We start from the raw sequence: 21,386 nt of genomic DNA on the forward strand, positions 1-21,386 counted from the left end.
TGGATTGTCCATTGCTTTTTAAATTGGGGTGCCAGAGGCGCATTCACCACCTGTGTGTGCATTTGGAGTGTCTGTCTTTCCGGGGTGCTAAGTTTATTCAAGATTTTGGGGGGGCCCACTCTTTTTACATTAAAGCATTTTATATTTTGTTCAGAACACTGAATTTACATGGATTTTAATTATGGTAATTAATAATTGATGAAGTTTCATGAGCAATTACTGTGTGCCAAGTGTGAATCCCTTTATATGATCCTCACAATTACCCAATGAGATATTATGTCCATTTATAGATTTTAAAAAAACAAGGGCACAGAGAGATGAACCAGTCTACCCAGTCACATGTTACTAAGCAATGATAAACAACTGGTTCCCTTGCCCCCCAAAAAGATCTGGGCCCATTGCAAGGATTTATCCGCAGACCTGTGAGACTTCTCTGGCGAAGCCTGAAAAGCACAGGCCAAAATGATCTCACATTTTGCGATCACAGGTCCAACTCCGGCACTCCTAAATCAGTTTTAGCTAAATCAGTGGATTACGGTCATCCTCCGGGTGCCCCTGGAGGATGAAGGGGGCTGGGGAGGCCTTGGGGGGTTTCTGGGGGTTCGCTAGGTGGGGTTTCCGGGCCGCTCGGGCGCTCCTAATCGGCCCGAGAGCGGCCTTTGCCTGGGCTGCCGCCTCCCTCCCAGCCTGGGTGTTTCCAGCCGGCGTTGCCGGTACTTCCTCGTTCCCGCGCGCGCCCCAGGCTTAGCTCGCAACGCCCAGCGCCGGCGCTGCTCAGGCGGGAGGGGGCCAGAGGGGAGATGTCGCAACCGTCTCCCTCCCTCTTTCCCCGCCTTCGCACTCAGCCACCTCCCAGATGAGACCGCTCGCAGACGGCTGCGGGCCGCGGTGTGCCCGGCATGTCCTCTCAGTGCGCGCAGGCGGCGGGCATTGGGCCCGCGCGCAGCCTGGAGCGGACCAACCGCACCCGCTTCCCGTTCTTCTCCGATGTCAAGGGCGACCACCGGTTGGTGCTGAGCGCCGTGGAGACTGTGGTGCTGGCACTCATCTTCGCGGTGTCGCTGCTGGGCAACGTGTGCGCCTTGGTGCTGGTAGCGCGCCGACGACGCCGCGGCACCACAGCCAGCCTGGTGCTCAACCTTTTCTGCGCGGACCTGCTCTTCACCAGCGCCATCCCGCCCGTGCTGGCCGTGCGCTGGACAGAGGCCTGGGTGCTGGGCCCGGGTGCCTGCCACCTGCTCTTCTACGTGATGACCCTTAGCGGCAGCGTCACCATCCTGACGCTGGCGGCAGTCAGCTTGGAGCGCATGGTGTGCATCGTGCGCCTGCAGCGCGGCGTGCGGCGCCCGGGGCGGCGGGCGCGGGCCGCGCTGCTCGCGCTTATCTGGGGCTACTCGGCGTTCGCCGCGCTGCCCCTCTGCATCTTCTTCCGCGTCGTCCAGCAGCGGTTCTCTGGCGCCGACGAGGTGAGCGCCGGGGTGTGCACGCGGATCAGGTGTCCGGGAAAGGCTGCCAGGCGGGTTGTGCCGGAAACGGTGATCTGGGATAGTCATTAACAAAAACAATAAAACAATAATAGGCCGTTTGCTGCATTTAATCGTTGTGTCACCGTGCGCGGCACTAAGTTTTATCTGTGAAATTTCACTGTGACCCTACGATGTAGATCTCGTAAACGCCCTCCAAAACGTTGTAAGTGGAGCCCCCATAGTGCCTGTAAAGTGCACTGACTATTGAGAGATTAATGGAGTAAGGGGCTTAGCGGCCAGACAGACCGAACTAGGGGACCCGGAATGACTGATCACATTATAGTAAATTCTGCTTTCTCTTAGTACTCTTATTATCACACCTATTTACAGGTGAGGAAGCTAAGGTACACAGAGAGTAACTTGCTCAGCGTGTCTCAGCCTTAGCGCGAGGAGGAGCTAAGATCGCGCTCAGCAGATTCAGTGCGGGCCGGATGAGGGTCCTGCTTTGAGAATCGCGGGCAGGTGTGTGTGAATGGGCCGGGGAGAAAGGGCTTTGTTGACCCAGAGACCCCGGACCTAGTGCTGCCTCTAGCGGGGCTGTGACTTCCCCTCCGGAGCCTCAGTTTTTCCAACTGCAAGACGGAAAGATTAGACTAGACCATGGGATCTTACCCTGGGAGCTTTGAATGAAGAGTGGCTTCAGAGTATCTTGGGCGCCCCAAATGTTCCGAAGATTCCAGAGGCTGAGCCCATAAGCGTTATTCTGGGCAGCGCACCCAGAGTTGTCATTAGGATCATTACGGGGGTCCAGGATCTAAAAAAGATTCTGCGCACAGTTCATGACATTGGCTCGAGGCTATTCCTATCCCGCGGTACAGAATTGCGGGCGCAGGTTTGTTCTCTTTGCTGCCCTGTGGCGCCGCTGCAGGGTTTGCGCGCGGAGATTCACCTGGGACACCTGACCTCGACAGTGGCCGGCGGTTCTGGCTGTTATCGCGGTGTTAGGTTCTGTGGGCCTCGCGGGGAGGGCCGGGGACAGAGGTACGTACGCCCCACGGGAAGGCGCGAGTCTCGAGGCTCAGCCTCCTGGAGTGTCTGCCCGAGGCTGGGTTCTCCGCCCCGTTCCTTTTCCCTATGACAGCAGTCGCTGGTTTTCTGGCCGTGGGACACTTCCTTGGCCCTAGGAAGGAGTGTGGGCCCTCCCAGCAGAAATCACAGTCCCAAAGAGAGCCCTAAGCAGTGACCAGAAGGGGTGGGAGGGCCGGGAGGGAGGGGGGAAGGCTTCTAGCTATGAAGGTGAACGTAGGCTGACGTGAATGCAGAAGTGGGCTTCTCTGGACGTTTCCCAGACTGGTCTCTCACACAGGCCTTTCACTGGGGAGAGAAGTCTGCATCCTGTGTGATATATATATATATATATATATATATATATATATATATATATATATATATAGTTTTTAACACAAATCAAACCGAAAAGCCTCTGGGGGGCTGGGATTCTGCCATCTGTCTTTTGACTTTTTTAAGTTATTCTGTCACGGAGTTACAGTGTTTCTGTATTTTTCACAGACTTGAGGGATTTCACAGAACTCAGGGAATTAAAACACACAGAACATACCTTAAGGATATCTTATGTTTCCAGACAGGTATCTTTGTGCCTCCCCCTTTTACAACTGTTTTAGGTACACTCTTACTTAACTGGAAAATAACACTAAAAAATGAGGCTATTGTTACCTCCCAGCCAAAAACCCAGACTAAAACTTCTTGCTGACGTGGACACGGGGGTTGTTAGAGTGAGAAGGCCTTCGCACAGATGCAGGACCTTCCGTGCCTTGCCACTCTGTATTTTACCTCAGGTAGGGCATCTGTGGAGGTTGGAGCCCTACACAGCACTTCCAGAATGACTACAGTTTTACCGTAAGGTGCTTCCGTGGAGGTCTGTGTTGTGGTAGTCTTCCCTCAGTCCCCCTTGGGGCTGGGCTCACAGACCCCTCTTGTTTCAATGCAGAAACACCTCCTTGGTCTTAAGAGCTTTTGGAGAGGGATATGGGGAAAGCCACTGGGAGAGAATGGGTCCGCACAGCATCTCAGAAGATGAGGGGCCAGGTGAGCTGGCTGCAGGACCCCTGTTCCCTGAAATTAGTAGAGGTGGGGCCGGGGAGCTTGTAAGGAAAAACTGGGACAGTCCTTTCCAGCTCTCCATCCTCTGTCTTTTCCCCTACCTGCCCCTCAGCCCCCAACACACACATATCCACACCTGCCAGTAAGCCAACAAACAGAAAACTCCTGGTTCCTCAAGGGCCATGACCTGAATATGTAGGAAACATCTTACTTTATAGGTGGGCCAAGTGAGGCTCTGCAGTTAAAGAAATAAGTTGAAAAGACTGAGAAATAGCAGGGGGGAGGGGGTGGGGTCACTGAAAGAAAAGAGACAGAGAAGGATCTAGTCTAGACTGAATTGAGACTCACATTTAAAATTAGCAAATGCTTGTTTTCTCAATCCTCTACTCCCAGCTTCCTGGCTGTAGATTCTGCCTGCCCGCTCCTACTTGGACACTAAATATGGAGGTTTTGGATGGGGGGACATTTTCCTACCCAAACCACCAGCTGAGAGAACTAACTAAACCCAGGCGCATGCTGGCTCCCTCCCCTCAAGGAGCACCGGCCCGGGGAAACAGTGCCTCTCAGAGTTTTCTGTTTATCTGAGCTCCCCCCACAAAAAACCCCCAAGAACATGATTACCTTTGTCCATTTGGGCAGTGAGTTCCAAGCAGTCAAGGTGACTAGACTCTTTCAAACTTAGATGAAATGATAGACAGACTAGAAAATGCTAAATAATTTGGTATTAGGAATGCAGGCTTTGGAGTCAGACGTTCTGAGTGAATCCCATCTCTGCCATTTAGGAGCTGTGAGCCAGAGGCAAGTGGTCTCACCTCTCTATACCTCACTTTCCTCATTTGCCAAATGGGCACAATAACAGTATTAACCTTATAGGATTACTGTGGGGACGGAAGTTCAGTGAATGAGCTAACACCTGGCACACACACAGTTAAGCGCTCAAGAGTTGCCAGCTATTATTAGTTTCCTTATCTTTGGTTATAAATATTTTAAACATTTTTCAAACAGTACAATTCTTCTGATTGCGGTAAAATAAAAGACTGCCATTTTAAGAGGGTGGACACATCCTAGCAACTTAGACATCTCAGCCGGGTCAGCTCAGCCTTTGCCAGTGGGATTCCTGCCTGTGTATGCTGTGGCCCTGGTGGGGCGTGACCCTCATTGGCAGGTGGGGAGGACTGTCCACCCCGGTCAGAGTGTGCTGCCCATTGATTCTGCAAACACTTACTGAGCACCCCTCCCTCCTGCCCCCGCCGTGAGCCACACGACCAAGACACCGTCCTTCTCTTCAAGGAGGGGCCTGTGGATCACGCAGATTCTGGTCCCAGACCCTGCACAGTTCGGTAACCCCACAGTAACCCCACGAGTTGGTGTTCTCTTGTTTATTTTCTGAAGGAGAAGATGCCTGTAGTTACAGAATGGGCAAAGGATGGAAGCAGAAGTTAGCTGGGGTCTGTCTGTTCCTCCTGGTGCCTCTCCCATGAGTTCACACTTCCGGAGGAGCGCTTGGTCCCACTGCTCTGCCCTGCCCCAGTTTAATACCAGGCCAATAATGCCGTCATGTCCCTACTGAATGTGGATTGGCTGAGGAGACAGACAAATTTCCTCACATTTGTTAATATTAGAGGATACTTTTAAGATATAGGAAAGTCCATCTCTTGCCATGGGAATGTTCTTTCTTCTCTGCTGGGAAGCTGATAGGAGAGGAGATATATAACTAGGATTCCTAGTTCCTTAAAATGACTTTGAAGTCTTCCATTTTGTTTGAAGAGGTGGGGCGGGGAGAACTATTTACAAAGGTGTTCCCAAGGGTATTCCAGGAAGAGTCATTAGAGAAGCTGACCAGAAACAGCTGGAATCAGGTGGCATTTGCAAATGAGTTAGCCAGTGCGGGGAGGGGTCAGCACTTGAGCAGTGCCTGTAGATAGATGTCCCCCATCCACAGGAAAGTCTTCCTGGAAAAGAATGAGTGACGTGGGGGACTGGAGGGACATCACAGGCAGAGGAGATAGCCCACAATGTTGGCAAGAGATGGTGCTGGAAGGGTTGGTGGGGGTCAACTAGAGAAGGGCCAGTTACACACCCTTTAGGGCGTTGGGACTTAGGAGGTGAGAGATGGCCCGGTCTGTGGTCTGTGGGGGGAGGGGGAGCAGTGAGAACGAGCTTGTGGTGGGTTGGATAGCTATTAAGGCAGAACCTAGGAGTTCCCTCTGAGTGGAGAGGGAAGAAGAAGGTGGAAGGCCAGCACTCAGGTATCTGACAGCTTGGAAAATGGCGGCTCCGTGCCCGGAGTTGATGATGCAGGAGGTGGAATCTTTGGGGTGGGACACTGGAGGCTAGAAGTGCCTGTGAGGCATCCTATAGAGATGCACTCAGGGCAGTGGGGCCAGTCTGGGGTTCAGGAGAAGACTGGGCTGGAAAGAGGAGATTGCAACAGCATTTGCAAAAAGCCGCCATGGAAATGGCTGAGACTGCTGGGGAGAGGTGGAGCTCGGGATGGGAACACCAGTCACGGTCCACCACACTTCACACCACTGTACGTGGCCTCCCGTCTACATCCTTTCTGGTCCAGACACTGAGCTCCAGCTTCCCCATTCCCTTGACTGAAGCCCCATCCTTCCACGCACAGCTGACGCAACCCCTCCTGGATGCCGCTTTCCCAGTGACTCCACGATCCCATCACCTATAGCTCTCTGGGCTTGCCGCTCTGTACTGAAGTTTCCTAGTGCTTTTTTCCCTCCCTGACTGTAGCATAGCCTCCTTGCGCATCCTCACTGTAGCCTCACAGTGGCTTAGTCACCGTGGCTTGAGTCAGCGAGTGGTTGGACAAATAGATTAAAGGACACTGTTATCGGCTCAGCCAGCTCTGCTTCTGTAGCTCAGTAACAAAGCAGGCCCAGCACTTTTGGTTTTCAAATTTCCTTTTTATTTTTTTTTATAAATTTATTTATTTTTATTTATTTATTTTTGGCTGTGTTGGGTCTTCGTTGCTGCGCGCAGGCTTTCTCTAGTTGCGGTGAGCGGGGGCTACACTTTGTCGCGGTGCGCAGGCTTCTCATTGCAGTGGCTTCTCTTGTTGCAGAGCACGGGCTCTAGGCGCATGGGCTTCAGTAGTTGTGGCGCATGGGCTTCAGTAGTTGTGGCTCGCGGGCTCTAGAGTGCAGGCTCGGTAGTTGTGGTGCACGGGCTTAGTTGCTCCTCGGCATGTGGGATCTTCCCGGACCAGGGCTTGAACCTGTGTCCCCTGCATTGGCAGGTGGATTTTAATCACTGCTCCACCAGGGAAGCCCGACACTTAATTTTCTGGAGTGTATCTTTCCAGTCTTTTCTATGCCTGTGTGTGTGAGTGTGTGGATAGATACCTTTTCATTCACACCTACACATTTTCTTCAACAATACGAGGCTAATGCAGGCAGATTATTTAAGGATCTATATTTTTGTCTCTAATATAGAGAGAACACCTTGCTCTATCATTACACAGTCTTCTACAAAATCTTGTTAAGCCTGGAGAGGGCTAGGCAGACATTCTGGAGAGGGTTTTCAGAAAGAGTTGGGAGTTCTTGGGGGTTTTAAGAAATGCTTCTGGGGTCATCTGTTTCTCTGCCCTCCCTCCCTGTACATTTTTCCCATCACAAGCATAAGAATTAGAGACTGGGCTTCCCTGGTGCCGCAGTGGTTGAGAGTCCGCCTGCCGATGCAGAGGACGCGGGTTCGTGCCCCGGTCCAGGAAGATCCCACATGCCGCGGAGCGGCTGGGCACGTGAGCCATGGCCGCTGAGCCTGTGCGTCCGGAGCCTCTGCTCCGCAGTGGGAGAGGCCACAACAGTGAGAGGCCTGCATACCGCAAAAAAAAAAAAAGAATTAGAGACTAAGTCACACTCAGGGCTGGAGTCTGTTTCTTCTGTTTGCTGCTTCAACATTTCTGCTGATCTGTGTTGCCCACCCAATGCACTGGAATAAGGGGTCTCTGGTGGGTGGAGGTCTGAGTACAAGCATAGGCTACCTGGATTTCCCAAAGAGCTGTGGTCACTGCACTGTCAATATTCAGAAGATCCTTGAGAGACACAAATTTCTTTCTAATCACCAAAATGTAGAAAGCTCTAATAAACTTTATTCCATCCGGTGTGCACAGTGGGGGTGGGGATGAAGGAACAAGTTTTTAGAATGTCCAGTGCATTTGTAAACTGTCTAAACAAAACAGGAAAAGGAAGCAACATTCTCACCCCCAGCTCCCTCTCAGGGTACAAATATAACTAAAGCATTCTTCCCTGCCTGACTTGCCTTAGCGGTTATGGTAGGTTCTGGGATACCCTCTATAACCACTCATCTCTTTGGAGATGACTAAAAAGGACTACATCTTTAGGGTTTTAGACTATTATTTTAGGAGGAAATTTCCAAGCTTTAGCTTCCTCCTCTGTGTAATGGGAAAAATAACTATGCATTTCAATAAGGTTGTGATGAACATTCCATGAGATAATGTATGTAAAGTGCTTCCTGGCAAAGAATAAATGCTCAGAGAATTTTAGATACTGAACAGGAAAAGGAGTGATTATTTGACTCTATTTTGAGTTTGACCATGCAATTATGATACACGTTGGGAAATGATAAAAATTCTTTGCCTTTGCTTAGTATAGCATTCAATAAATATTGGTTCAATGAATGAATGAATGAATGATGCTATGAATAATGATACTGCTTATGGACTGTGGTTAAGATGCCTTGTCCACCAGAAATCAGTAATGTGGTCTTTTTACACAGAATATGCTCTTAAAAAATCTGTTCTATGTGTCCAGAAGTGTGTAGGGCTCTTGTTTTCCAAAGAGTTTTGTCCAATAGTCAAGCAGGCGCTGGAGATTTGTGTTTGGGAGGATAAATAGATCTCTTGTCATTGACCTGTTTGTTCATTGGAAAAAATTGTTGCAGCAGCTTAGTAACTATCCAATGAGGTCTGGGGACATGTTTCGGGGTTTGTAGTTAGTGTCAAACATTCGAATTCAACGCAACGTAGTGACAGCAGCAAGGTCACAAACCTGCGTGCTCTTCTGCCCCATCCAGTGGTTTTACATCTTGATGACCGTGGCTGCACCTTCACTCTGGGGCTGTTGCATTCTCCCCTGGAGGAGAGGCACACCTCACTCCAGGTTTTATATGTTTGCGTGTAGCACATCACTTCCAATCTATGTAAACTTTCAGGGGTCAGATTTTTCCCCTGTAAAATGAAGGTCTTGGAAGAGAAGGCTCAAGGGCTCTTTGCAGCTCAGCCCAGGGAAGTGGAAAGAGCACTGGACCTGGAGCCATGCCTGGGAACTGACTCTGGGTCTTTCCAGCCCGGGACCCTGAGGCCCACGTGCCTCCCTTGGAGAATGGGAATAATAATTATGGTGATTCTGAGGGTCAGAGGGGAATGACTCGTAAGTGGGGTTGTGTGGGCAATGGAAGGGAGTCGGGGGTTTCTTGTCATACCAGTTGTGTAACAGCAAAACACAACAGGGTAACACAACATTGTAACAGTGCCAGGTAACCCCACCTGGGGCTGAGCTAAAGGCCAAATAAAAAGCCAGCATTAAATGACCTTCTCTTCCTTTTTGTAACTAGGAAATTCCGATTTGCACACTGGTTTGGCCCAGCATTGCCGGAGAAATCTCCTGGGATGTGTCATTTGTTACTTTGAACTTCTTGGTACCAGGACTGCTTATTGTGATCAGTTACTCCAAAATTTTACAGGTATGTTTGCTTCAAGCGCCGTGGCTGAACTTCACTCAGGCTTGGGGTATTTCAGATGAACCTTAGCATTTCCAGGTCAAAATTTACCTTAGAATTTGCACCAGCCCAATCCTGGTTCACTGCCCAGATCCATCCCTCTGCAACGCTGAGGGACAAAAGTTTGGTCTTTTTTAAAAAGTTATATCTATGTGACTTTTATTATTATCATTTGTTTTTGCTGATCACTAAAGTAATACAAGCTCATTATAAAAAATTAAAGACATAGAAATGTGTAACACAGATACTAAAAATCTGGTTTACCCCCACTGTTGACAATTTAAAGTACATTTTTTCAGGTTATTTTTCTTATAAATTTATATATATATACATATTTCTATGCAATGTGAGTATGTGTATGTATATCTGTGTACATATAAACACATATACGTATATATATATGTGTGTGTGTATATATATATAATGAACCGTATAAAATGGTCAACTATAAAATATCAACTATTACCGTGGTTCAACCCAATGTTTTTTTATTTAGATTTGAGATAATGCTATCTGCTTTGTAAATTCCTTTTTTTGATTAGCACTGTATCATAACGTCCTTCTAGATCGGTTCCTATATCTCTGCCTCATTATTTCTAATGGCTTCATGGTTCTCCATCATATAGTTGTGACGTAATTTATTTTATGGGCTTTTGGGTTGTGTCCATTGTTTCCCCATCACAAACAGCAGTGTGGTGATAAAGAATGTACACTTTTAAAAACTTTTATTGAAGTACAATATAAATACAGAAAAGCACACCCAGCATACACGCACAGCTCACAAATTGACCACACTCCCAGAAACAGCTCCCAGAAACAGAACGAGAAACAGAGCATACGAGAAGCCCCTCCTCTATCCCTCTAATTGCTACCCCCCGCTTCCAGGGCATGTGCCTTGTAAAAGTGCACTGAAACAGGAAATGATCTCTATCTTCAATGTGACTATGTACAGGGACATAAAAAAGACTTGCCAGCCTCTTTCTTACCCCTTGAGGCAGCATATTTGCATGCGAGGTGCTGGCCCAGGTAGATGGCATCTACATGTGTTCATGCTCATTTCAGAAGGTTCAATGCGAAACGCTTGAGTCCTCTCCGAGGTTCACCGTTGTTAAATCTTGGTTTTATAGCATATAATGCGTCATATGGCGAACAAGCAGGTTGAAGTGGGGCCCTTAGGTCCTGCTTGCTGTCTGGCCACTGTTATGGCCCTTTTGTTGTAGCTAAAGATCTGTGACCTTCTTAGATGCTTTAGAACCCAAAGCCAGGCCAACCTCCATCCGAGTCTTCTAATCTCTGGATCCTGTGTGAGACGGTCCCCCCATGTTAGTCCTTAGACTCTTCCCCACCAGTTGACTTGTGACCTGTTTAAGTGACGTCCCACCTGGGGCTTGTTCAAGGGTATGAGGCAGATTCGGGCCTGGAGCTGAGGTCTGTAAAGTGCTTGCAGTGGGAGCCTGGCATGTGTAAATGCTGTGTAAGCGTTAGTTACTATCATTATGTTAAAAGAAAAGAAGGGAGGGAAAAAGGAAGAGAAATGGAGAATGAATTTTTTAAAAATTATTTTAAAAATATTTATATGGTGTTTACAATGTGTCAGGAATTCATTTAATCCTAACCAGAATTACAGATGAGGAAACCAAGGCACAGAGAGGTTAAGTAACTTATGAAAGGGCACACAGCTCATAAGCAGCAGTATCAGGACTTAAACCCAGGCAGTCTGGTTCCAGAGTCCCAACACTTTAATTCCTCAGACATTTGTTAAGAATTTGCTCTGTGCAAAGTGTTGTTGGGGAGTAGAGATTGGTCAAGAGTAAGCAAGTCACATTCTCTATCTAGAAGGAGCTTTAACACAAGAAAGGGAAGGGGGAGACAGACAAAGGTGCTGCTATTCAATGCAGTGAAACCCTGAAACACATTAAGGAGTGATACTGAGGCTTAGTTTGAAAACACTTTGCAAATTGTTAAAAGAGGAAAAGGAGGGAAAAGGGAGAAAAAGCAAAGGGCCATAAAAAACACGGAGACCAGAAGGGGTTATTTTAATAACCTGCCTTTGAGTCCTGAATCTGCCCCTTACTTGCTGTGTGGCCTTGGCAACTTACTTACCTTCTCTGAACCTCTGTTCCCTCATCTGCAAAATAATGATCAAAAGTCCAACGGTTTAAGATTTTTGTGAGATACATAGGAGATACTCCTGGTGGGACTATGGTGAGTGTCATGCCTGCCTGTAGCAGGGGATGAATAAATTACAGCTGTTGTTAATTGTTAGGCGAGACTGTTCCTCTAATCCTCTCACAGCATGCTGGGAAGACGTACTGCTGAGATTTTTGAGAGAATAAACAGCAGGGCCCAGATTTGGAGCACCGCAAGAACATGGGACTGGCCCTAGAGCAGAGCTGGCTGGCTAGATGAGGGCTGGGCAGAAGCTGGCTGTGGCATCCGACCTCTCCTGCTTGGGCAGTCCCACTCCTGAGTCCATTAGAGGCAAGAGGGTTCTGATCTGTCCCTTTTCACTCGTGCCTCATGGTTCTCAGCCACCTTCTGAGGAAGGACTGACTTATTCTATGGAAAGGATATTCTTTTCCTCGGGCCAGGGCCCACCTGGAAACATCCTAGGAATCCTCGAGCCCTGATGTGTCCTCTTATCCATCTGCCTCTAACTGCAGTTCCAGACACTTTGCCTATAAACTCACGGCCAGCCTTCCGTTCTTCCCATCCCAGACCTCAGGACAGCTCCTGGATGAATCGAGTGTCTATCGTGACTCACAGTTATGAAATGGTGCTCTGAGCAGTGAGTCAATGATATAATTTAGATCCCATCACTTCCATCACAGATGGAGGAAAAGCTAAAACCCTCACCTTAAGGCCCTGTGTGATCTGTCCCCTGCCTTCCCCTCTTGCCTCATCTTCTCCCCCTCCCTCGTGTCCTTGGGGCTCTTTCTCACACACGCCAACACACTGCTGCCTCAGGGCCTTTGCACCTGCCATTTCCTCTCCTGGATCTCTCCCCCCCAGACTTCTGCATGGGCCACTCCCCCACTTCATTTAGGTCTCTGCTCAAAAGGCTCTTCTCCAGAGAGATTCCCCATCATTCTCTAGTCCCTGATCCTGATTTATTTCTCTTCAAAGTACTTCCAACCCCTGTCATATTCCATTTGTGTGTATTTACTTGCATATCATCTGTCTTGCCCACTAGAATGCAAGCTCCCTGAAGGCAGAGACTTTGTTTTGTTTACTGCCATAGTCCTGTGCCTAGAACAGAGCCTGGCTTATTCATTGTAGGGGCTTAATAAACACTCATTGAATGAGTAAGACACAAACTTTGATCACACTGAAAGGGCCAACAGCACCTTCTCCTTTGGGACAGTGGGAAAACCACTGGACAAAGAGTCACGAGCCCCAGATTCTAGTCCAAGCATTATTACTGTGTGACCTTAGGCAAGTCGCTTAATGAATGTGGGCCTCAGTTCCCTCTGGAGCCAAATGGGCCTCAGTGAATCATTTAACACAATAAAATGAGAATTGCAGATATGATAATGCTTTGAACAAACTGTTAGACTTTAATATGAAAGAGATCTAATGTGATTTTGAAAATTGCAACATTAATGCAAGTATAAGACTTTCAGAAGATTACTTTCCACCCCACTGGCAAAACTGACTATTGACCATATCCCAGGAGGACTATTACATTTGTTCTCACTTTGCTCCTGTTTGTAACTTGGAAGCTGGTAAGCTGCCAGGTGGAGAGCCTGGGTGGGGCCGCCTAGCTTGCGTCTCTCTTCCTCTGAAGATACTCATAACTCAGAGACCCTGAATCAGCCTTTCTGCTGAGCTTTTTCTATCAAGAGCAAAACTCTGTAAAATCAATTGAACATCAATATTAATTAGCTATAATCATAGAGACACATTTAGCAAATCATTTGAAACCATAGGACAGATAACTACACCACCGACCCTTTCCCCACCAGCCCTACCTCTCACCTGTCACTGCTGCCTCTAACTCAGGTACCATCTCTAGGCCTGAGAAATGTCTCTTTCAAATCACCCTGACTTTTATTCCTCACAAGCAGAGTGTCCCCTAAAGCGTTCTCTAGAACTCCATGGGATGTTAGATGTTAGAAAGTGTTCTATGATCAAAGGAGTTTGGAAAATGCTGGGTTAATCAAAGTTAAATGGGTTTCTTTGCTGCAGGCCTTCTCAGAGCCTTTATTATGCTCATGAACTTTGAGAATCTCCATCTCTGGAATAGAGTAGGCAGCATTGCTAAACCTGACTGCAGACCGCCTTTTCCCCACAGAGCTCTCTCTGGGCTGGTGCTCCACAGACTCTCCTTTGGGAACCGCCATTCTCAAGCCGCTACCCTGGTTGCTGGCTCTGCCCTGGGTGAGCACTGAGAGGAGGCTTCACCGGGGCTCTTTCTTTCTGGGGCTGCTTCAGTTGCTCATGGCAATGGCCTTTTCCACCCTCTGCCTTCCCTGCTTCCTCTTTCCTCCTGACTCAGGCGTGCTCTACATCTCCAGTGGCTTTTTCCTATCAACAGTTTCCCAGGGTAAGTCTCCAGGCCACTCCTCAGTGCCTTTGATCAGGCTGACCATGCTTGCTGGTGGGGCTTGGTTTATATTGTCACCCAGTAACCAGCACCATGGCAGGCTTTGTGACAGCTTATAGGTTTCTTGGTCCCCCTCTCCCTTCACCCCCAGGCCCCTCACCTCCCAAACACTAGAATGGAAGTGCGGGGTGGGCAGTGCTACCTTGTTTCTTGCTGTGCATCCGGCACCTGTAGGAGTGTTGGCCACATAGTAGGGGCTCAATAAATATATGTTGAATGACAGAGTGAGTGTCTGGCCTGAAGCTGGAAAACCTTCACCTATCTCAGGGCTTAACTGGGAAGTGAAATCCCTTTCGACTAAATGTGAAGGCCTTAGGTAGTGAACACGTGGCCCTTCCTTTCTCCATGCCTGGATCTCATTCCCCAGCTTTGGGGCCTGCTTGCCGGTGATGGAAGGGGAGGTTGGTCCTCTGGAAGGATGGAGTCTGTTGTCTGATGATTCTAATAGGGAGGTTGTGGATTGACCAAGCAGCCCTCAGAGGAGACCCAACCCCAGGGGCTGGAGCTGGGTCAGTAGGAGCGACCTCTCCCCACATCCACCTGTCCGCGGCTGTGGTCTGGTGGCGTGGGGTGACAGAGGGATGTGGGGTGGGGAGAAGCTTTGCTCGTAGCCTTCAGATGCTCGTGTGAATGTGAAGGCAGAGAGTCTCAGGCAATTTAAAAGTGACTTTTCAAAGGACTGGGGGAGAAACTCCAAGCCTGTTGTCCTAGATGAGTAGTTCTCATACTTTAGTGATTGAGAGTAACCTGGGGAGTTTATAAAAAGTGCGGATTCCTAGGCCCACTCAGACCCACAGAATCAGAGTGTCTGAAGGTGGGCCAAAGCATTTACATTTTATGGAGTGCCAGTGACCCTGATGGTGGTGGCCGTGGGCCACGTTCCCGGGAGCTCTGTCCTCTGTCCTGGTAGTGGCAGTGGTGTGACTGGCGGTGAAGAGCGTACCCCCTGAGGTACCCTTCCCCCACTTGACCATGAGGCCTTGAGCAAGTCACTTCACCTCTCAGGGCCTCCGTCTCTTGTCCCCAAAATGAGAGCATACCCCACAGGCTTGTTTTAAGGATTAAAGTTAATCCTCAAAAGTTTATCGAGCTTTTAATTTGATCTAAAAGCACACCAAGCATTCAGTGTAATGCCAGGGACACTTTAAACCCTGAACAAAAGTCGACTAGTCTTGTCATCTAATGTGGGGAAGGGAGCAGGGAGGAGCTGCATTTTATTATAATGGGCCCATTTTCCTTCTCACTCCCTCAGAGCTGTGGGAACTGCGGATGGAAGGAAATAGGGTAGCATCAGTCAGTGCTAAAAAAAGAGCCAAGCACATGTTCACTTGGCCCGTGAGTCAGTTGTTTTGCTGTCTGCTCACGGTCATTGTCAGACACTTGCCAGAGCCCTGGACCACAGCAGCCACAGGGCTGCCCAGCCCCAGGGAGCTGCAGTCTGGTGGGACTCAGAGGTAAGAATGATGCTTCAACATCTACCATAGAATATGTGGCAAGTGCCATGTGAATACCTGAAACAAAGCGCTGCAGGATGCCAACGGCAGATGAACCAGGATGCCCTCCCGGAGTCCCTGGCATTAGAGCTTGGAGTTACAGGCTGGATGGAAGGATTTCCACTGACAGAGATATTAGAGGGTGGGAAGGAATTAGTTTAAGTTTAAGCATGGACTGGAGTCAGACTGCCAAGGTTTGAAGCCCAGCTCTGCGACTGCTTAGCTGGGTACTGTTGGGCAATTTCCTTAACCTCTTTGAGCCTCAGTTTCCTCCTCTGTAAAATGGGGATCATCACTTATCTACAAAACAGAAATAGAGTTACAGATGTAGAAAACAAAATTATGGTTACCAGGGGGTAAGTGGAAAGAGGGATAAATTGGAAGATTGGGATTGACATTTACACACTACTATATATAAAGTAGATAACTAATAAGGACCTACTGTATAGCACTGGGAACTCTACTCAATACTCTGCAATGGCCTAGATGGGAAAAGAATCTAAAAAAGAGTGGATATATGTATATGTATAACTGATTCGCTTTGCTACACACCTGAAACTAACACAACATTGTAAATCAACTATACTCCAATAAAAATTAAATTAAAATAAAGCAAAATAAAATGGAGATCATCAAAGTACATATGTCACAGAATCCTTGGGAGAATTTAAAGAGATAAACCAAGTGATATGTACAAGGATTTGGCACATAGTAAGTGCTCAATAAGTATGAACTTCCATCCACATCATTCATTCAAAAAATATCTAGAGAACTCCCTGGTGATCCAGCGGTTGACTCCCGACTTTCACCGCCAAGGCCCCAGGGTTCAAGCCCTGGTCGGGGAATTAAGATCCCGCAAGCTGCACGGTGAGGCCAGAAAACCCCCTAAAGAACCCCCAAAACCATAAAAAAATATCTAAAAGACACTGTACCAGGGACTCCATGCTTCTTGGAAGAGCAGTGTGGACAGCACTAGCAATGAGGCTGCTGTTGGAATCGTCCTCGTGTGCCCACCAGGCTGCACTTAGCCTACTCAGAAGTGGTGCCATTTCCCCTGCAGCCTACCCACCTGCCCCTGGGCAGCTGTTACCCTCCCAGGTCAATCATCCAAGGCCTCAGGTTCACCAGCTTTCACCTGAACACATATTCTAACTTGGATTCTACACAGCACCTTCCAGCTTAGATGTGCCAGTGTGGCTTTTAGCCTATGGGTCTGAGCAGTCACCCCGCTGCAGAGCAGGGGGGCGGAAGTGGAAGGCAACTCCAGGAAGAGGGCTGGAGCCTTTTATGATATCGCTCATCTTCAGCTCACCTGAGCTGGAGTTTCACAGATGGGGGCTTTGACCATTCATCATTAGTAGAGTGACCTTCAACAAGCTACTCACATTTCCCGAGATTCAATTTCCTCATCTCTGGAGTGAAGATAATAATAGCACGAATCCAACGAGCAGTTCTGAAGGTTAAATGTGGCAATTTATAAAACAGATGCATTGTACAGTGGCTGGCACGCAGGGAGCCTTTCGTGAAGCTCGGTGATCCTGATTCCTGTTGTTCTTGGCGGGGAGTGGGTGGGAAGGAAGGGGTTCTGTTCATTCAGCGTCTGTTGCCTGGGTCCCCGTCACCTAGAAGTGGACCAAAACTACTACACAGAAGCAGCTGTATTTAATCACAGGAAAATTAAATGGCTACCCTTTAATTAGCTAATTAGAAGTATTCTAAAGAGAATATTTTAAGCCATTCGGGTCTTGGAGTTAATCTTGCCCCAAATTTGAACGATTCTGATTACTTTCTAATTGCTTCATCTCTCGAGATTCAATAATTTTAGGGGAATGGTCCTAGGAAGGCCCGGGCAGAGCTAACGAACAATAAGAGTTTTGGGGCTTCCCTGGTGGCGCAGTGGTTGAGAGTCCGCCTGCCGATGCAGGGGACACGGGTTTGTGCCCCGGTCCGGGAAGATCCCACATACCGCGGAGCGGCTGGGCCCGTGAGCCATGGGCGCTGAGCCTGCAAGTCCGGAGCCTGTGCTCCGCAACGGGAGAGGCCACAACAGTGAGAGGCTCGCGTACTGCAAAAAAACAAACAAACAAACAAAAAAAGGGTTTTGGCTATTAAAGTCTCCAGGCATGTAAGCACTCACTGTGTGCCCAGCAGCCCGCTCCTGCAGGAGAAGCAGGACACAGGGCCAGACAAAGCAAAGGCAAGTAAGCAAGCACCACGAATGTGGCAAGACATTCGGAATTGGATCTCTTACCTGGGACAGAGGTCACAGGCTGGAACAAAGCATGTCAGGCTAGTGGGTGCAGGGCCCCATTTTAGAGGAAAATTAGAATTAGGCGTAAGCGCGGGACTCTGTATGTATCCCCGGGGCAGTGTGAGCCTAAGCACTGGGGTCTTTAGAGCCTCTGGGGAAGCCCCACCTTCTCTCTCACGGACTCAGCTTCTGTGGGGCTTTTGCTCTCTGATGTGAACAGTTCTAAGGCTCCTGTTTTCAAAGTACTTTGGCTAAACCCTCTCTCTGGAGGGCCTGTTTCTTCACCTGTAGAATGAAGGTGTGGAGTAGGCCTTGACTACTCAAAGTGCAGTCCTCGGGGCATGCAAAATCAGAATCTACACTTAAATAAAATAGTGCTGAATGCCTCACAGGCAGAGTGAAGTCTGAGAAGTGCTGCTCCAACCATGCACGGGCCCATCTAGCTCCAACACTCTGGTTCTGAGATGTTATGAAGCATTTGTCTGTTCCAAAAGTACTGTTTTTACGTGGGACAGTGGGGTGAGAGGACATGCAGGGCTTTATTTTAATCTGGTTAGCCTGCCTCAGTTGATGGGCCATATGTCCAAGGCTGCCCACAGCCAATTAGTAGCCAGCTTCTCTGATGGATGCAGAAGCAAGACCCTCTAACTGACCAGAAGAGACTGGGCAGAAGGTTCGGAGAGCAGTGCCTGCAAGGGCTCCTGAAAGAAGAGTCCAGAACACCCTTCTGAACCCATGTCACCTTGCCAGGTTGCCTCCTTGCCCACAATCCCTCTGGTCTAATGCTGACCCTGCTCATTAGTACAAAATATTAGAGGTCCTTTCAGTTCCACTGTTGCGAATTTATTCTACTGATATGCTCATCTAGGTGTGCAAAGATAGGCACGAGGATGTTTATCCTACCAGCTGTCACCTCTCTCCTGGGGGCGTAAATGGGAAACGGTTTCAGTTTTTCAACACGTGTCACTAGCAGTGCTCTGGCCAGCTCCTCTTTCTTCCTGGGAAAGGGAGTCTTGAATGACACCTGAATCTGTGTTCACACATCTCTCTTCTAGACCATTGCATTCTGGCTTTGCACTTCCCCTCGTCAACACTATTTATAACACGGATGATCTGCCTTATTTCTCAGGAGGCCAGCTGACCAGCGCATCCTAAGCGCGGGCAGCGAGCCAGGCCTCTGAGAAGGGAGCTCTCTCCGCACAAAGCCCAAAGCCAAGTAGTCCCAGTGCAGTGAGAACGGCAGATTCCAACTCCTGGGCCTCCTCTGCCCCTCCAGGATCAACACCGCCGATGTCCTGCCGTAAACTGTGGCGCCCGCTCTGTTTTGTGTTCCTGCAGATCACGAAGGCGTCAAGGAGAAGGCTCACGATGACCCTGGCTTCCTCGGAGAGCCACCAGCTCCGTGTGTCCCAGCAGGACGTCCGGCTCTTCCGCACCCTGTTCCTGCTCATGATCTCCTTCTTCGTCATGTGGAGCCCCATCATCGTCACCATCCTCCTCATTCTGATCCAGAACTTCGAGCAAAACCTGGTCATCTGGCCGTCCCTCTTCTTCTGGGTGGTGGCCTTCACCTTTGCCAACTCGGCCGTCAACCCCATTCTCTACAACATGTCACTGTTTAGGAACGAATGGAGGAAATTTTTTCACTGCTTCTTCTTCTCAGAAAAGGGAGCCATGTTTACAGACACATCTGTCAGAAGAAATGATCTGTCTGTTATTTCCAGCTAGTTAATTTTTCTCTGTAGGCGTCTATTTGTCACTCTCTGGCAAGCCATGGTGTGTTTTCAAAGGGAGTTCATTTCCAGGACGGTCGCACCAGGGTACCTGCTTTAAGAAAATGTAACCTATGCAAATGTACATTTACAGCACCAGTAGATTGAGGGGTGATCATTCAGTATAACAATCCTATCCTTTATAAAAGTATTTGCTGTGGGTTCCTTTTCAATATGAACTTTTTCAGTGTGTAATACGATTAAGTTTAATAATTTTTACTTGTAACTGTTCAGCAATCTCATCTCCTACACGTAAAGCCACGCCTTGCCGGTTTCCTGAAGTGAGTCTTGGAACAGGTCCAGGACCCAGATCTTTGCTCTGAAGAGTCATGGCCACTCTAGCTCCCCACCCTGGATTTGCAAGGCTGCAGGATCATTCATTAACGTCAAGAGCGCTTGAGGAATTTCCAAGGAACAAGGATTTAATTTCCAAGGAGTTAAAGGTGACTTTATTTTTCATTTATAAAGGGATGCCATGGACCCCTTTAGGAGAAGCTTTGTCATGAAGTCAGAGAGGAGGTCGGATGACTGCAAACATTTGACAGTGAGAACAGGAGTGATTCCCTTCGTTGATCCACCTGTCAGATGCCTCTTAAGCACATGCTGTGGCCGGTGTTCTTGGTGGTGGGAATACAGCAGTGAACCAGACAGCCATGGCCCCTGCCCTCGTGGAGCTTACTTATCTTCTAGGTGGGGGCAGCGACAAACCAAACATAAGTCAACAGACAATATAGTGTTATGGAGTGAATTAGCGTCGTGAAGAAAATGGGACAGTGATGGCAGTTTAGATGGGGTGTTGAGGGGTCTGCGAAGACCGTTCTAAGGGGTATATTTGAGCCAAAATGTAAACCACAAGAAGGAACCAGCCATGTGAATCCAAGGGAGTGGGGCTTTGCAGATGGAGCAGATGCTGATGCTGGTGCAAAGAGGCTTGTGTACTTGTGGGACAGAAAGAAGATAGGTGTAAACAAAGCAAACTATTGGCTGAGCCTCCTGTATGCCGGGCAATGTCCTTGATGCCAAGACAGGGATGCTGTGCTGGAGACCATCAGTTGTGACCAGAGAGGTCACAGGGCTGGATTACACAGGGTCTGGGAGGCTACCATAGAGAGTTTATTCTGTGTTCAGTGCACAGCCCCTGGAGGTTTGCAAGTGGATGCTGATGTGACCTGCTCTACTGGTTGCTGTGCAGGGAATGAACTTCGTGGAGCAGGAATAAAGATGGAGACCAGTTAGGTGGCTGTTGAAGCAGAGAAAGAAGATGGGGAAGTTGGAGGTGGGTGGCATCCGTGGGGGATTGTGAGAAATGATCTTGGGACATACTTTGGGAAGGCAGAGCAAACATGATTTATTGATGGACAGGATGCAGATTAGGAGGGAAAGAAAGGATTCAGGGGTGACTCCTGACAGTGATTGGATGGAGAGCAGGCAACAAAAATGGGGAAGACTAGGAGAATGGGAAATAGAAGGACCAAGAGTTTCATTGAGGGCATTTACACGTGAAACCCCAGTGAGATCCAAATGGAGAGCAGGCAGTGGGGTGCAGGGATGTGGGGTGGGGGCCTGAACATACAACGCTGGGAGTCACCAGATAGTGTTTGCAGATTTATGGCTTTATGAAATGTCCCTGGGAAGAGAGAGAGAGAAGAAACCAGAGCCAGCGAGAACCCAGGGCTATGCCAGCACTTGGAGGTTAGGCCAGTGGCTGGAACAGTAGCTCAGGGCCTGGCACATAGGACATGCTCAACCAATCTTTGTCACCAAGTAAATCAGAGCCAGTAGTTGTCTTTGCTGGTGGAGTTTCTTGAGCAGCTTGCTTTTGAAGTAAGGTTTATTACAAGCTTGAGGACTAGAGGACAGGGATCTTTTGTTCATCTTTCGTTAATAAATTTGGTAAATTAAAGCTGCTTTTTGAAGTGA

General features: G+C 48.6%; 1 protein-coding gene across 4 annotated transcripts; it reads left to right on the top strand.

Annotated features, from left to right (window-relative positions):
* Positions 1-843: 843 nt before the first annotated feature.
* Positions 844-21,386, top strand: FFAR4 (free fatty acid receptor 4). 4 transcript variants are annotated; one of them, XM_032609242.1, is made up of 3 exons: positions 844-1,466; positions 9,180-9,308; positions 19,033-21,386. In XM_032609242.1, the coding sequence occupies exons 1-3, from the start codon at positions 900-902 to the stop codon at positions 19,420-19,422; spliced, it is 1,086 nt and encodes a 361-aa protein (XP_032465133.1). In that variant the 5' UTR covers positions 844-899; the 3' UTR covers positions 19,423-21,386. The 4 variants fall into 4 exon arrangements, with proteins under 4 accessions (XP_032465133.1, XP_032465136.1, XP_032465134.1 ...); XM_032609245.1 differs by having other exon boundaries at positions 893-1,310; XM_032609241.1 differs by having other exon boundaries at positions 900-1,466; positions 9,180-9,325; positions 19,008-21,386.

The sequence above is a fragment of the Phocoena sinus genome, chromosome 16 (assembly GCF_008692025.1).
Source record: "Phocoena sinus isolate mPhoSin1 chromosome 16, mPhoSin1.pri, whole genome shotgun sequence".
In the NCBI taxonomy this organism is placed as follows: domain Eukaryota; kingdom Metazoa; phylum Chordata; class Mammalia; order Artiodactyla; family Phocoenidae; genus Phocoena; species Phocoena sinus.

Bases quoted from the DNA above. Each gene is read 5' to 3' on its own strand.
- FFAR4 (XM_032609241.1), top strand. From the start codon at position 900: ATGTCCTCTCAGTGCGCGCAGGCGGCGGGCATTGGGCCCGCGCGCAGC. The intron at 1,467-9,179 runs GTGAGCGCCGGG...TTTTGTAACTAG, and splicing joins GGTTCTCTGGCGCCGACGAG to GAAATTCCGATTTGCACACT. The intron at 9,326-19,007 runs GCCGTGGCTGAA...TAAACTGTGGCG, and splicing joins CAGGTATGTTTGCTTCAAGC to CCCGCTCTGTTTTGTGTTCC.